At 33.8% G+C, this 18,257-nt stretch overlaps 1 protein-coding gene across 1 annotated transcript; it reads right to left on the bottom strand.

Moving 5' to 3' along the window:
• Positions 1 to 1,359: 1,359 nt before the first annotated feature.
• On the bottom strand, positions 1,360 to 17,976 carry LOC138304897 (somatostatin receptor type 2-like). Its single transcript, XM_069245263.1, has 2 exons — positions 17,854 to 17,976; positions 1,360 to 8,330 (listed from the first exon to the last, which is right to left on the bottom strand). Exon 2 carries the CDS (start codon positions 8,259 to 8,261, stop codon positions 6,966 to 6,968), a length of 1,296 nt encoding a protein of 431 aa, XP_069101364.1. The 5' UTR covers positions 8,262 to 8,330; positions 17,854 to 17,976; the 3' UTR covers positions 1,360 to 6,965.
• Between the last annotated feature and the right edge of the window lie 281 nt (positions 17,977 to 18,257).

Below are 18,257 nucleotides of genomic sequence, written 5' to 3'. Positions count from 1 at the left end.
CGACTCGTGTGACTACAATTAAGTAATATACCCCTACCACGACTCGTGTGACTACAATTCAGTAATATACCCCTACCACGACTCGTGTGACTACAATTAAGTAATATACCCCTACCACGACTCGTGTGACTACAATTAAGTTATATACCCCTACCACGACTCGTGTGACTACAATTAAGTAATATACCCCTACCACGACTCGTGTGACTACAATTAAGTAATATACCCCTACCACTACTCGTGTGACTACAATTAAGTAATATACACCTACCACGACTCGTGTGACTACAATTCAGTCATTTACCCCTACCACGACTCGTGTGACTACAATTAAGTAATACACCCCTACCACGACTCGTGTGACTACAATTAAGTAATATATCCCTATCCCTACCACGACTCGTGTGACTACAATTAAGTAATATATCCCTACCACGTGGAATATTGACGAATAAAAGAAACTAATTTGTACTAAAAAATAGTAGTTGATAGTTGATATATTATATTCAATGGTTTTTATTACGCAATTAGATCAGTTGTGAGCCAAAACAAAATGTGACTAATATCTTTTTATTTTAAAACCGTAATAACCGATATATGCAAATAGATTGTAGTGGCATATTGACAGGTGAATGATACTAGTTGGTACTCAAAATAGGAATTATTACACATGATACGATATTCAATGTTCCTTGACGAGTAACAAACAGCTCATTAACTAAGTTCAATATGACATATTAGGGTTTTATTTCTACAGTGTATTCTGTATACTAAGTAGTATCGTGATATATACGCATGCTGCGACCAACTGCATGATTTCTGTCGTTTGTTCATTAAAGCTACGAGTTCAAAACCGGCTCTATATATATAGCAATATAAAATCATTATAATCGTATGAAGAAACTTCTAAGAGTAACAAATCATTACGTTGATAAAAACTTTTGTGGGTTGATTTGCTACGAATCTGCATGAAAATGTATATAATACATACCAACACAGCCATATCCTATATTACGTGTATCTGTAACGTCGAAGAACCATGGGATAATGTCAATAAATGGTCACATGATTATACAACAATGACCAATCAGAAGGTCGTCTTGCAATTTTCGCTAAAAGTCGTTAATAGTCGACACCAATCGTGATTTTCTTATTTTAGTATATTGGAGGAGAGAACCCTGTAGTACCTTATTTCATATCTTGACTAACATTTGAAAATAATCAGGGGAAGTAAAAACATGTCTAATATCAGTGCGTAAGCTATATTGGTAAAGCCAGGCACGATGATATTACTGGGCCATCATGCATCTGTATAACTTGCTTAACTAGCTACAAATCACGAGTCTCACACAACAATAATCAAGTTTTAATAAGTTTATTTCAAACAACAATAAGAATATTACATCAAACAATAAAATATTTAACATAGAGATCAACATCTTCAATAACAATAATCCACATCACCATGCGAACAACTTGATGAAAATACTGACTGTGCACATAGCGAAACATGACGGAGAATTTAGGCAACTGTCATACTTGTGAGCAATTTACGGATATGTTTGAAATACTGAGCCACTTTGTGTCAGAGGAAAATAGAACAGCACAATAACTGACCTAGCAGAGATATTTTTCGAGTAATCTGTCACAGAATGATTTTGTTTCTGACATGAAATTAATTACAGTTAAGATAGTGAGTTAGCTGTTAAAAATATTCTGTTAGCTTTCCAACTCATGAAAGTACAACAATCAGAATTTCTACTATATAAGAAATTGTGGGATTTGTACGTCGAATTTCGGTAGCAAATAACTTAACATATATGTTATTTAAATATATCACAAATATCCATAACATAAATATATCATATACCTTGTGCAGATTGTATTTATCTTTATTATATTCTACACATAATTCATAAACCCTAATGACATGTATAAACTCTATATTGTACACGTTACGCATATTAATACAGATATGCCATCGATACTCGATACTGTTACACCCTACCCAAACATGTCCACTACATGCACATTCACACCTTGTCAGTCATACAAAAAATCTCGTGCGTTACCTAACACTCATTTGTAGAAAAAAAGAAGACATTAATACAACAGAAACTATTGAAAACCAATTCATTTTCACGACGATTCAATTTAGCATTTATTCTTTAAGTACTTTTTTCACGACGATTTGCTTTCGCGACCTCGGCTCCGATGGTTCTTGTTCGCTTGTATAAAATTCATAGTGAATTAGTGTTAATTAGATCGCGAAATAAGGTAATTGCACGTGACAATAAGTTAGTTTCCACTACAGTTCACAGTGGTAATACTTTCACACTGTTCCTCACATCCTTACATTGTGATTGCAGAACGTTCAGCTTTGCACGCTGATTGGATAACAACAAATCACAGATAATATATAACAATACAAATTTACGTTACAGTATCATCTGCATAAAATCGCGTAACCTAGTTACACCAAGGACAACAGTAACAAGGGGATACGTGAAGGCTAACAACCACACTCGCCACCATGTAAAACACAGCCAGACACTTTCTGTCATTATGGTATGCATATTATTAAATTGATTGGGTTTAATTTAAACAGTAACTAATAAATGTCAAAACAAACAACATACATTATTCAAAATGAATGTCGATCACAAAGCCTTAGGCTAACTGGATTATATTCATCATAGATCATGCTTCATAACACGGTCATCATGAAGCAAATCTTTGTAAACCGAACGTCTAGTATCTAAGCTAGAATTATTTAAATAAATTAAAATCATTGTCACAATAATGTGTTTATATCTAAACTAGACACTTTTTATCGTACTAAAATGGTATAAAGGGACACTGACTTTATATCTTATATATATACATTATATTGAGCAATATATGGTTAAACAAAAATGGGTCAAATGGAAGTTGACTTGATATATTGCCGTCTTTGAGGAAGTGCCATTAAAGGGCATTAACACTACAGGGAATAGTAATCTGTTTCATTTATGTATTATGTTCGCTAATTAAATCCTATCATAAACGTTACACGTTATTAATTGTTTGTTATATCCATGTTTAGATAAATTACGACCCCTTTAATAATTATATTATATTTTATTATATTTATCATTATTAATGAATTATATTCTGCAGCAAATATACCCACATACGTATCACTGACTCATCCTGTTTTAAATACCACCGATGTTTAAATATATTCTGCAGTATAAAATCCACTCAAACTACACTCTGAAATGTCACAACAAATGAAGTAGAAGAACAAAATATGTTTTTTTTTCCGATGGAATTGTACCTTTGATATCAACTTCGAAGCAGACTGTTATCGTGATACACCGTATATTTAGAGTATCAATTTAATTAGTGAAATTGTGCATGATCATATCAGGAATGAAACACACTGACCGAGTTAAGGTAAAATCTGTTACAAGTTTTAAATGTACAAATGTATGTAATGTGTAAACGAAATAAGCCATTAACTGTGTTGCCTGACCGACTTCAAAACGTTACTGGAAAAACATCAGAGACATATTACATCGATCTTAAAGGTGATTCTCTCTATCTGGTGTACATTAAGGGTCGGTAGGATTTTTATGCTGATCTGATTACAATGTTTGTTTGAATTTGATGGATGCTCGGGCAGTAGTAAAACGAAACACAATTATTCAATTGTTTTCAAACAAATACTACACAAAGCAACATTAGAAAACTGTTTGGAGCCTGAGGAAGGGCATGTGGCCTCTTAACTGAATTACACCGACAGAAAACAGCCAGGGAACTCTGAGTACAGAGACAATTTTACTGTTCACATGGTAATCCCTTATGGTATTACACAACGTTTAAATTTTCCTATGAAGTAAAAGCATGAATCATGTTGTGATTCGGAAAAAAATCTCTCAAGAAATATTTCTAATCCTGCCTTTCATGTAACTGCTATATTTTTATACAACAGAGTTTTTTACAGAAAGCAGAAAGAGTACTGAGAGTACGTTGAAATTTAACCATATTTATCGAAAACAGATAATTAAGATAAGTGTAATGAGCCTGCACAAAGAAATTTGGTAAATGGCCTGGGCTTTCAGTGTTCAGTCCGTCCTCACGCATTCTTTAATACTAAATTCACTTATTTTCTTTTCTGTGAAACATATTTCTAATTATGATATTTCATATTGCAGTTAATTGTGCCATATAATATCAAATTCCCATAAGTGAAATCTGACTGAATAGAGTGTATTTATCGAGCAAGTATATTAAAAAAAGATTGGAAATGGATCGCACCTCTACTTTGACCAACTAATAACATCAATATTGCCATACCTAGCACTGGGATATTGTACATAACATAATCCATTGATATATAAAGAAACTCACCAAAAAGTAATTATGGTCACATATTTGTGAATGTGAAATATGACTAATTGTCATTTCGTACATAGAAGCCTTTTTCTGACACCTATTGATCTATTAATCTATACCTACTGAAATCATGTCTTACTTTACTGAATCCCTTGTATATAATTCTGAAATTGAATGAAGCCATATAACGGTATAGAAACCTCTAAGCCTTGGTATGAAATGAACTCTTGTTACTGTGATTATACGCCTAGGATCCTCGTGTTTTACACAAGGTCGTCCAGATGGGATTCATGGGACCATTCACTGGTTACGTACTCATATAAAACCCATACACGACATTAAACTAGACCACTACAGGTTATCATGGCTCGATTGTTATGATTTATTTGTAAAGTGGCCAGGAGCCATATGACCTTTAGCATTTTACGAATATATAATCAGTTGTTCAAATTTATTATTTTATGTGCAATGAGGTGAAATTAAGTTTATTCTGTCATTGAGGTCACGTGGCCGTTACAGAGGTCGTCCGGAGACCCACACAATTTTAAGAGCAGGATTTAATAAAAAAAAAATCATTAAAAATAAAAATAAGTCAATTCGATAGGTCAGTGCGTCGATTTCGAGATACCAAGACAGCGTTGGTAAAGTACTATTACCGTCGATTACTCCAACCTTCCGGTGATTATGAGGTCATATTCTGACGTAATATCTTTGATGTCACAATCGCCGAAAGGTGGAACTGATTATAACCTGCCCATGTTGTTACATGTAATGATGATATGTTATCCAAAATGTAATCTACATTGCGCGTGCTGTAATATAAACTTTGAACGTTTTAACTGCTAATTATAAATGATAAATAGTATTATTTAGTGACGAAACAACAAGGCACTGTGTGCACAACTATAACACACCGCATTAAAGCTAATTTATACTTAATACATGCATGCGAAAAAATCGTCTACACACCATTAAAACGAACTTATACTTGAGAGATGTATGTGTAGGAAACATACAAATACCATTACACTAATTTATACGTAATAGACGAATGTGCAGGAATCGTCCATACACCATTAAAAATAACTTATACCTTATAGATTAATGTGTAGTAATGTTTCATACACCATTAAACTAACTTAACCCGAACATATATAAATATCTGCCTTATATCTTAAACATATTTATACTTAATTGATAAATGTGTAGATATCTGACAACTTCCATCAAAAGTTGTACTGAACAGACCTTTTATGTCGATATCTGGTATGTAACTAAATTTGATATGAACCAAATATAGTCAAACTTGTCTGAACGACCAACTTGGTATAAAAGCCACGTTTTCCTAATAAAATCATGTTTTCAGAATTCCAAATTAAATATAATCAAATTTACACAGTACTGTAAAATTAACAAGTTATTAAACAGTATTTTTTGTTTTGTTTTCCCCCTACCTCAAAATAATTAAATACATTAAAAATAACCAGTAACTTTTTAACCAACAGATCTGCGCTGATTTAAAACAGCGATAACAACATTACAATGATAGTGCATTAAGTTAATAACGTTTATGAAATGATATTATGTACATTTGACTATCGCATGTCTATGAGTATCGCTGACACACACTGTGCTACAGATATGTGTGTTGAGATATACATGATATATATATCACCATTATATGTCGGCTGCATTTGACATTGATATACCACAGCTTTTTGAGTAGATATGATATGTAATGTTTGCATGAACATATAAATACCTTCCAAATCACCTGGCAATTGCTATGAGCTGCCTTGACGCGAGTATTCTCTTTATACTCCAGTACAGTTATAGAATTACGTGAAATTAAAAAAATATCGGAATTCAGAGTTATCTACCCTTGCAGGAAATATCGACCTACATAACAAAAATGTATTGCTACATCAATAACACTGTTTGAAATTATAGTTATTTTCTGACAAAACCTTGATGACAAGCTCCAAAACAAATACCATTTGAATATCAGGTTCTATGTATAGATTCAACGTTTAACAGTGTGATGAGATGTAATATCGATGATTATATACAGTTTTCTCCTTTCGCATATTTGAACATTAGCTATATAAATGCCTTAAAAACTCTAATCGATCAAATACAACAAACTAGACCAATTATAATTATTTTGTGTCGTGCATCATATGCAATATGATAAAATCGACTGACATGTACTTTAAACATATCAAACAGGCTCTATGCATGTTAAACTGAAGATCATGATCCATAACAATAGGCACCAAGACTGTTCCTCTACAATCTCCTTCACATTTCATGAGAAAGTCGAGAAGAACCTATGCTAATTGCTTGATTACAAACAATATTAGAAAATAATAATAAATAAATACAACATAAACGAAAGCAACCGACTCGTAAATGACTTGGCCAGCATGAATCCTCATCAATCACTAACACATATTGTTACCTCCCCGCATAATTTGAAAGGTGCGGATGCACAGAAACAATGTTGTATTCCGATGGCTTACGAAACCCAATCACATATTGTATAAGACACATTCAAATCACATTATGTAAGCGACAGGTACTTTTTACTCCTGGATGGCCTGCTCTGGACTGAGAAGACAAGGTGGGGACTGACATATGTATTCACTGTCTAGGGATGGCAGCTGGGACATGTGGATTTCTGACAGGTGGATTTCTACCAATCGCGAGTTCAGGTGAGCATCATTCTGACCTACTCCACAACTCATATCGGACAACTTATTTTTTCGGATTTTTTTATCAAGAAATTTGTTAAATGGATTTTTAACACAAGAACCACAACTGATACAGTTACCAAGAGGAAGTTTTAACAGCGCATGTCTGAAACTTTTAGCACATGCGCTGTATAATACAAAGTTTATCGCAAAATTAATGTAATATAATATTTGAACTATATGCTGCCAGTAAACTTCCGTCCGCGACACAGCGTAGTGGGACTCCGTGATGCTGCGGAAGAAGAACTGTACACGTATAGCATGACTAGGCAGGTTCAGGACAACAAAGACAATGATCACTACAACTAACATCCTCTTGAGTTTGGCCTGAGCCTTCAGGGCTTGCTTGGCTACGCGGTCATTGCCGATATTTGTTTCGGGTCTGTCCTGAGAGTCACTGATACTGTTATTATTGGAACTGCTCCCGTCATCATGGGGTTTCTTGTAGAGCCTCGATATGTCGATTAACAATCTTGTCGTCATGAAAATGATCATTGAGAATGGCAAGAGAAGCGTAAGGAATGTATCCAGTATAGAAAGTACCATCATCGTATCGCGGTCGTTTGATGTGGACATACATTTCTGTTCGTCGCCGTTAGTCGCTACCTTTGCGGTCCAGAAGGAAAACATGTACAAAAGAGCTGCAAAAGCCGTGAGAATAATCACAGCTCTTCTTGCAAATCTCGGTTTACACACTTTACCGCCTTTAGACGCGTGGAACACGGCGACATACATCTCGGTCGTAAAGGCGTTTACATACCACACAGATGTAAAACTAAATACAAACGTCATATACACAACGATCTGGCAAATCCCATTGGTGTGAAAGAAGTGTATTCCCATCGCATCCAGCCAGCCGAAGCCAACACAGAACAAGAACCCGGTGTCGGAGATGGATAGTGCTGCCAGGTACACTGAGGTGGAGATGCGCTTCAGTCGGGAACATATGAAAACAAAGAAGGATATAGTGTTTCCTAAGAATCCTGTTACTATTATAATAGGTAATAAATACCTATTGGCGTAGATAACAAATGTTTGAAGGGCATCGTTGTCCTCTTCGTCTTGCGCGCCATATCCTGTTTCAATGGAACCGTTCAACGAGGTAGAATTATAGGAGAGGTCCTGCATTGTCTTTACGTTGTTGAAATGTTTTGGTCAGTATATGATACACATCGTCACATGAGAATTATGGCAAATCTGTAATAAAAAATAGACCATCAGCTTACATCACATTGACAGTAAGTTTCAACACGAAGTCATAAACTTGTAGCCTATGCCATATGGTTAGTATGGCAAATATTTAACACAAGGTAAGAATCTGTGAAAAAAAGTTATCATCAGTTTATATGGGCAGTAGGTCTGGTACACAAAATCACAAACTATCAGTTATACCAGACGGAGATAAGAATAAGAATCTGTGGAAAAACTAAAGTTATCATCAGTTTATATGATCACATAGGCAGTAGGTCTGGTACACAAAATCACAAACTATCAGTTATACTAGACGGAGATAAGAATAAGAATCTGTGGAAAAACTAAAGTTATCATCAGTTTATATGATCACATAGGCAGTAGGTCTGGTACACAAAATCACAAACTATCAGTTATACCAGACGGAGATAAGAATAAGAATCTGAGGAAAAACTAAAGTTATCATCAGTTTATATGATCACATAGGCAGTAGGTCTGGTACACAAAATCACAAACTATCAGTTATACCAGACGGAGATAAGAATAAGAATCTGTGGAAAAACTAAAGTTATCATCAGTTTATATGATCACATAGGCAGTAGGTCTGGTACACAAAATCACAAGCTATCAGTTATACCAGACGGAGATAAGAATAAGAATCCATAAAAAAAGTAAAGTTATCATCAGTTTATATGATCACATGGGCAGTAGGTCTGGTACACAAAATCACAAACTATCAGTTATACCAGACGGAGAAAAGAATAAGAATCTGTGGAAAAACTAAAGTTATCATCAGTTTATATGATCACATAGGCAGTAGGTCTGGTACACAAAATCACAAACTATCAGTTATACCGGACGGAGATAAGAATAAGAATCTGTGGAAAAACTAAAGTTATCATCAGTTTATATGATCACATAGGCAGTAGGTCTGGTACACAAAATCACAAACTATCAGTTATACCGGACGGAGATAAGAATAAGAATCTATAAAAAAAAGTAAAGTTATCATCAGTTTATATGATCACATGGGCAGTAGGTCTGGTACACAAAATCACAAACTATCAGTTATACCAGACGGAGATAAGAATAAGAATCTGTGGAAAAAACTAAAGTTATCATCAGTTTATATGATCACATAGGCAGTAGGTCTGGTACACAAAGTCACAAACTATCAGTTATACAAGACGGAGTTAAGGTAAGAATCCATGAAAAAACTAAAGTTATCATCAGTTTATATAATCACATAGGCAGTGGGTCTGTTACACAAAATCACAAACTATCAGCTTATGTCACATGGGTAGTAACCTTGAAAAAATATTTGTAACACAAATTCAAACTATCAGATCATGCCATCAGGGCACTAAGCTAAACTTCTATAACACAAGGTCAAATTATACTGTACATTGATCCCACATGAATAGTTTAGTATATATAAATGTAACACAAAAACAATTCATAACCTTTTATGGAGGTACTTTAAGTATTTTGTAGGACACATGGATACGTATGTAAAATATGTAAAATAAATCCAAATATATTCTCGTGTCACACGGAAAAAGTAAAAAATTGTATTTAAAGTTTGAAATCGTTAATGTTATACATATATTTTTACAACTACATTCAGACATTAAAGTTTAGTCCCCATCGTCATGCAAAGAGACAGAAAGGCGTAAATCCAAGTTTATAATCAAGTACACAAATGAGAATTAGGTCAATATTGCATGTATTTTTGCCGACTGTGGAAACATATTATTTCACCTTCTAGCACTGGCATCCATTTCCAATCAACTGCGGTAGAGTTTTCAATGCCCAGAGACTCGCATCAATTTTTGATGAATCTTCCGTGAAAGATATAGTTTTACAATAGACTGTTAGACAATTAACTATTGATTATCATAAACAACAGCATACTAATGCTAGGATGTTTATCATCCCCAAACATAATCACGTGTTTTAATATCCACATGTAAACGTAACACTAGTGATAACATTCCCGCTTGTCCATTGATTTTCCCCAGATAGTTTTATTTAATGTAAAAAAAGATATCAGGTCAGATGTATTGACTGGTATTTATTTACATGTTACAGGTGGTTGCCTCCACATTGTCCCTATTTGATAATCCTCGATGTAAAATGGTATAAGGATACATACATTCACCTGTGCTTATCTACATTTCACAGGTATCCTTCACATGTTAGTTGGTATTTTGACATGACATTTCATAATTTGCCTAAATCCTCCACGTTTACTTTAGACGTTATTTCTACATTATTGTACTTTTTCATCTATAAACTACATTTTAAACAATACGTATTTATCGTTCAATTACTTGATCTATATATACATATATATTTATAAATAATAATAATCTGTCATTATGTATCATTGTCATATGTACATTCTGTAGTTTAGCATCTGAAGCTGATACTTAACGAAGACTACTTCGTTTGTTTGATGTTTTCAATAATGTTCAAGATGCTCCATCTCTGACAAAGCATTAACATAATTAAAACAAATATCAAAATTGATATGGAGCATCTTTTTATAATAAATATATAACAGAACTGCATTTTATAGTAAGTCCCTTATATGTTGAAATGTTTATATTATAGGTTTATATGGGTCCATTTTTTCATATATATAGAGATAGAGATATTCGTCATGCTTATTGCTGATTAAGATATCATGGCGTTTTACAAGTTGAAGTGTGCACCTTTCCGTATTAATACGCCATTCTGAAGCAACAACTTATGGCAGTGAACCTTATTTATAGTTTCTCATTTAAACAATATGTTGACAAAAGCGTGACCCTTCTTATTAGACTAATGATATTATATTGTATCTGAATATACCGTACAAAATACATTTGCCGACGTTTTCCATGATTATAAACCATATGACGAGTATATTTTTCTAGATAATATCAACTAATATAGTACGAATAGAATTTATATTTACTTTCATTTATGCAACGTATAGACTGTGCGTCATAATCTAAAAGCACCTTATATACGCCTTGTTGATAAATTATATGAAAACAATTATTGCTCGCTACATAAACCTTAGAAGTTTTGCATTTAATCGTAAATATTTTTCTATTAGAATATCTATTTAATAACATATTAAGTAATGAATTATACATTCCCTTTTAGCCGAGTGCGTTGATATATTATGTAAATAATTGCGCATTTGATTACATAATGTAGATAGTTACATATGCATCATATCAAAATAGTAATATTTGTACTTACGACAGGATTTTAGCTATTCACCGAAAATAATCACACATAATATGTCCATACATATATAGCCAGTATCCTAAGAGAGTGTTTTTGAGTGACTGAAATAAAAAAAAAACCTGCCAACCATTGCGTAGCGTTCTCGCCAACTGAGTGGATGTGAAAAAGTGTGAACGACAGAACTGTATACCATCTCTAAGCACCAAGGTCCGGTTAGCAACCGTCTCTCTTCACAGTTTTTATGATGACCTGCTACGGAAAAGTAGGTCATGTGTTGTATAACATGTATAACTTAGTATTAGTTCAATCTATAATGAACACGTGAGACTGTGTTCATCTGGGAAACAAATTAAAAGAGTAGGTAAAAATAAATGATAAACATTAAAACTTCTACTGAAATATTGTGCCTTTTAGCTGAATTTGTTTTTGATAATAGTATACTCCATAGTCAATTGCACAACGACATCTATAAATGTATGTATTAAAACTCAATTACAAGAAAAATAAGTTTTGTAAATTACTCTTTGAAACATGTCATTGTTACAAGACACCGCGACACAGTTCAGACGCAAAAGTTCTCATGACATAAGGAATTATGTGCACTTCTAGATACATTTGTATCTATCATTCTGTTTCTATCACGAAGTATCAAAACCTTACCTGTGCATCGTGAACTGCTGAGTGATCAGCTCAGTTATATATGCGTGAACTCAAGCGCTTCAAGCTGACTCAGAACTAGTTTCCCTAGTTAAAGATGTTATTAAGGTGGTTTTAGAAATGTGTTTAGTTTACCAGTCAGTGTATCATCGCGTCTGTGTTTATCATTTTGACCGAGTTGTTCTGCCATAAGAGAATACGTAGATGGTTAGTAAGAAACACAGATCAGAAGCGATAAGTAAAAGGAAAAAACTGAAAATGTTATCAGAGGTCGGTGCTACGGAAAACATACAACCGAGTTATATGGCGAGAATCTCAAAAAACCAATCAGATGTTTATGTGCACTGATATTTTGGTAATAGTCAAATAATGTCTGGGCCTTAAACGACCACACACATACCCACCGTAAAAAAAACCCAGAAAAAACGTCGATCTTGGTGATAACGACTAATTCCATTGGTATGAATTAAATCATCTTATTATTTTACAATAAAAATAAATATTAATTGATCCCATGAGGCAGCATAATGAATAAAATATACTGGAAAATGATTTCAGTGGAAGCCTGTCTGGCGGAAGGATACGGATTTAACTTAGTTAGAGTGTATACTATTGAGCTCGACCGTAATTGCTAAATTGCAAACGAACTGATATTGGATGCAAATAAGATATTTTTGGAGAGCCAAAAAAAAAGAAAAGAAAAAAAAAGGGAAAAATCAGTGCTAAAGCAATATTGTTAAATGATGTATGTGTTAGAGAACGGAATGAAATGTTTTTCATGGAAAAAACAACTTCAATCATGGTCCTGCTGCAGTAGATCCTCTAACTTTTGATATCCACTTCAAGTAGATGAAGCCTTCGTTATTGACCTGACGTTCCTGTAGAGAAAACGTCTTTTGTATTTCACATTAGAATACGTATTCATTATAGGAACTGATGTATCTATGTCGAAACAACCAATCATTTAATGAGTGTAGTTGCGACTTACTCATCATCAAGCAAGTAGATAATGAAACTTATATTGGCATTCATATCCTTTTTCACTTTTTTTTTCACCAGGATTAAGATTCAATCTAGAGGATTGATTTATTTTATATTTTTTATTGAATAAAAGATAAATTTAATCATAAGATATCAGGAGCTTGTATGTCGACAAGTATTGCAACCTCTGTTTCAAATAACATATTACTAAAGCGTGAATTGAATCCAATATGGCATAAATTTCACGATAAAAATGAAATGATCGCGTTGGCATTTGTTTTTTTATTAACGTAACTAGATTATCACACGCTTTAACATAGTACATATACAAGCTCACGAAATCGTTACCATGTATTGGGCAGTAAGAGAAGAACAGACTATTACTGTAAAAGTGAAGCTTCCCGTTCCATTTCACAGAAACAATACTTTTGACTCGATTTCTCTAGTGTACCATTGGGACAGAATCTTTGAGATAGTACACAAAAAAGCGGTGTTTAGGCTACAACAAGTTATGTATTAACGGTACTTACTGAAATTAAGGAGTTGAAAATACAATCGTGAGAAATTACAACAAACTACAATGCAGATATTTTTCTCGATTTATAAAATGTGAGTTTTTTCTTTAGTAAAAGTCATTTTCAAAGTTGCACCTAAATTCCCCTTCTACAATATATTCACATGTGAACGAAAGATAGAAGTATTGTCGAGTCTCTATTTGGAATAAATTACAGCCGACTTTGTTTCCAGTCACATAAAATATTTTGCCTGATAAAGTTGCAAAAGCTGCAGGAAAATTCTAATTTGAAATATTCAAAAGTCTGACAAACAAACCCCCCACTTGATAACGTTCCTTGTGCGCCCATACCCTGCTGGTAGATTACATTATAACGCTGGCTACGGTTGACTTCTAGTATATAACTACCGTTAATTGACTTGGCCATCTCTATTATGATACTGACCCCCTAGCTACTAGTCGCCTCAACGGTCGACTGACAGGTGTCGAGCACATGTATTGCGAAACATAGATGTCCATGCTCTAACTTGGATGATAATTACATCTATTTCTCCACATTAGTAAAGGCAATTATCAGTTATGGACTTGTAAATGATGAACATTTTGGATCAAACATCGATCGATCGCCGTTTAGAATTATGTAAATTACCTTACCTGTACAAAGAAATACAATCATATACAAAGTCATATATATATAGCAACTTTATATATATTTTATAGCAAATTGATTACGTACGCTATACCGCTGTGTTAGGGTCACTGTACAGCTGTCTTTTCTACCGTTTGTAAGATTTGTTATAAATTTCAGTTTTGATATTTCATATGCTTAATAGAAAATTTTAATAAGATCCCCCAACAAAAATATATCTGCGTAAAATATGGTGATTCTGTTAAAATACCACTGCGTCAAAAGATGATGCGAAAACCTCCTAATCTTGGAAATTAACATTAATACTATATAGAGATTCTTTCAACCTTTAATCTCTAGAATTAATTACCTTGTCTTCGGTAAAAAAAAACCACCTTGTACAATGTAAGATAAAAAATAGAATGCTTAATATCAAACATATATCTAAAGGCATCGTTCTTTAAGTATATACACACTAGAAGCGTTTATAAAACAAAGATGTAGAAACAAGGCCTACATAGCCAATATGTTGAAATAAGAAACAAATGTCTTGTGAAAACGAAAGATAAAGTTATTGTCTAATTACATATTAATACAATGTGAATATCTAGCTTAAAGTTAACATAACACCAGTATCAACATACAAAGAATTGAAAAGCAAATATTTAGCTACCCGGAAATTTGACGCTAGTTTCTACTGAAAAGTAAAATGGGAAACGTTTGGAGGTCAGAACCGAATGCACATTTGGGAAACCAAATATCTCAGCTAATAAAGCATCATGTAATCGATATATGAATCGTAACAAAGGTATTAAGCAATTTCCTATTTCACACTTAAGCATTGACATCACTTATACAGTATGGTTCTCTAGTTCTATGTAAATGATTGATAAAGAAGTGTACATTCAGTAAAATGAAGATGACTCCATCAACATGATTGATGTTTTATTACAATATGAGCTAAAAGATAGTATAGTGGCATTGTATCATACATGAAATCTAATTTCAAATTCAATCACTGATCTGCTCAAAAAGACGAAGACATCTATGTCTAGTTGATGCAATAATTGTTGACAAATGTTTTCGAAGCATAACTGCAAGAACGAGCATTATTTGTAGTGTTGTACACCTATTATAGTAGAACTTTTTTTATCTTTCTTTCGTTTTTGTAAAAAGTTTGTTTACAAAACCCCTTCTATTAATCATTGAAGGTTTTGATTGGAGAAACAGTTTTAATTTGCACACAATGTCCTTCTCCATAATGAACTTACCTTTTTTCCTCCCCATTGCGCGACCATAGAACATTACTTAACTAGAAAACTTCTTGACATCGAAAAGGAAAAAGCTAAATCTAAGACCCACATAAACACATACACAGTACACACGGAGTATATCAATCATGGATACATTGGAATATGTCTAATAATTAAAGGCTAAGATTTTTTCCTAATTAACTTTATGTTACTAATTACCGAATTCAATTAGTGACACAAGTAAAACAATCTGATTTAAGATATAACGTAAATGAGAATTACAATGTATTGTTATTACATCTCTCTTGCGTCTAGTTAACAATCTCTGTCCTGGTATTTTATCTGTAGGATTTCATGTTTAGAATTCGGTCAGCTTTCACTACCAACTGGCACGTCCTAAACATACATCACTTAAGGCCCGTTCACACAGTAAAACAAGACAAATACAACCAGTTTTATAAAACTTGGGATGTATAAACCTTCTATGTGCACACTGTAAACCTCAAGCTGTATATACCCCCTGCTGGAGTTCCCATAACTTAATGTTAACACAACATTCTGACCATTTCAGTCAAGATGGACAACATGGAAGTAGAAAGATGATATTGATATACTGTACGAATGAGTTTTACTTGTGCAGGTTCACTTTATTAAAATGTGTTGATATAAAATATGACCATTTACTCTTGTAATATTCTTACAGTAATTAATAAAACTTTGTTATTCTCTCTAGTACAATTGATCTGCCATCATATATATAATTCTTATTTGATAAGTAATGATTAATTAGGTTCCTATGTCCAGAAAATGCATTTTTTGTACTCCTGGCATCCATTTTCTTAGTAAATTTTCTAATATGTGTATCAGTTTTTATGATGCTGTGCCCCATCCCTATCCCTGCCAGCTGTGAGCTGGTCACTGATTGGTCAGTCTGGCCAAAGTGTGTACGTCTTGGTTTACAGGATAGAGCATGCTCTAATCTAAAATGTGGTTTATCTTCCTGGCAGAAGGATTATGCTACAGAGGAATAAGCTAGTTCACACAATGATATTTGCTTTATGCAACAAGGTTTATCATCCTTGATCTACTGTGTGAACGGGCCTTTACTCTGAAGACGACATAGATACATGGTCTCCCTTTCATCACTGACGAGTAAACTTAAACAGTTGTATGGTGATCTCCTTACACCACAGCCTATTCCTAAAGTTAACAGAATACCTGATCGGTTTTATAACATCAATGCCAAGTCCTACGAGGGCAAACTTGTGTATGGTGTATGGTATCTAGACATTGTAGACAAGATGTAGAAATCGAAGGCTGTCTGTAACACCACTGACGAGTCCTAAAGGACAAAATGGTACCAGAAAGCTATTTTCTGGTACTTGCACCATATTGTCTTTTCTAGAAACATCCTTCAGGAATTACACAGAAAAACCCGATATCAGAAGAGCGGTTATCTAATTTCAGTGGAAATACTTACAGTTGTGAGCATCACTATACTTAACACATAAAAAACTAAATGACATTACCTGTTGTCTATGAACATCATGCTAACAATGCTACAAAGAATTCCACAATAAAATATGACTACGGACACTAAAATTGATAGAGATAGCACCATCACACTATGTGTCTGTAGAAGGAAGAATCTCCAAGGATTGAAATTACTGGAAAGTTGTCTTCAAATATTTGAAACGCTTTCTCACACCAGTAGGCGCTTGATAATTGATTTTCTCCACATTCTTTGATTATGACGTTTTCAGTCATTTCATACAGCCATAAAAATTTCATTTTCACTTTTATTATGAATCATATTTTATGAAGAACACTAATATTGCCATTAAACAAACTAATAATGTTAGATATAAAACATTAAAATGAAACCCGTTTACCAACATATCATAACTTTTCTTAAGGAATTCATTTCGCACGGTAATATCGCTTGTATGATGAATGGTCGCCGTAACTCTAGAGTTGAATAAAGCTATGATTTATGTACCGACACTAACTCCTCATACGATCTTAATTACACACAATATAAGACATTGATGCATATGTCACAGGAAATAATTGATCTAGAAATTAGAGTGTCTGACGTGATTCAATTAGTGAAAAATAACGTTAGAAATATGGTTCAGATGGATTTTAAAACAAGACAGAAACTCTTGTCTCTCAGCGTAATAACATGAGTGATCACAGTATCATATCACACATTAATGTATTAATGATGGTCGTTCCTCGGTTCACACCTACCATTGTATTGAGAGTCTCCAATGTGTACATTCCGTTAGATCCCCAGTATAACGGTGTTCGGCCAGCCAGCCTTGTAACACAGTGATAGCGCTCCAGCAGGCTCAGCTACGTCTATACGGCGTGGTAACCAGTCAGGTAAAGGCGATGTTAGAAATCGATCGACAAGGGGTTTAACAGTGCGTCACGATACTCTCACACTTTTACTTACCTGTGTTATTATAGGCTTGATTAGTACTGACCCAGCTACATATCATCACTTACCTGTGGTATCACAGACTTACCTAACTACATATCATCACTTACCTGTGGTATCACAGACTTACCTACCTACATATCATCACTTACCTGTGGTATCACAGACTTACCTACATACATATCATCACTTACCTGTGGTATCACAGACT

This window comes from Argopecten irradians, chromosome 12 (assembly GCF_041381155.1).
Source record: "Argopecten irradians isolate NY chromosome 12, Ai_NY, whole genome shotgun sequence".
In the NCBI taxonomy this organism is placed as follows: domain Eukaryota; kingdom Metazoa; phylum Mollusca; class Bivalvia; order Pectinida; family Pectinidae; genus Argopecten; species Argopecten irradians.
Note: the sequence above shows the minus strand (reverse complement) of the source record. Positions and strands in the feature narration are given on the sequence as shown.

What these genes read in the sequence shown, in the direction of transcription:
- LOC138304897 (XM_069245263.1), bottom strand. Translation starts at nt 8,261, where the DNA reads ATGCAGGACCTCTCCTATAATTCTACCTCGTTGAACGGTTCCATTGAA.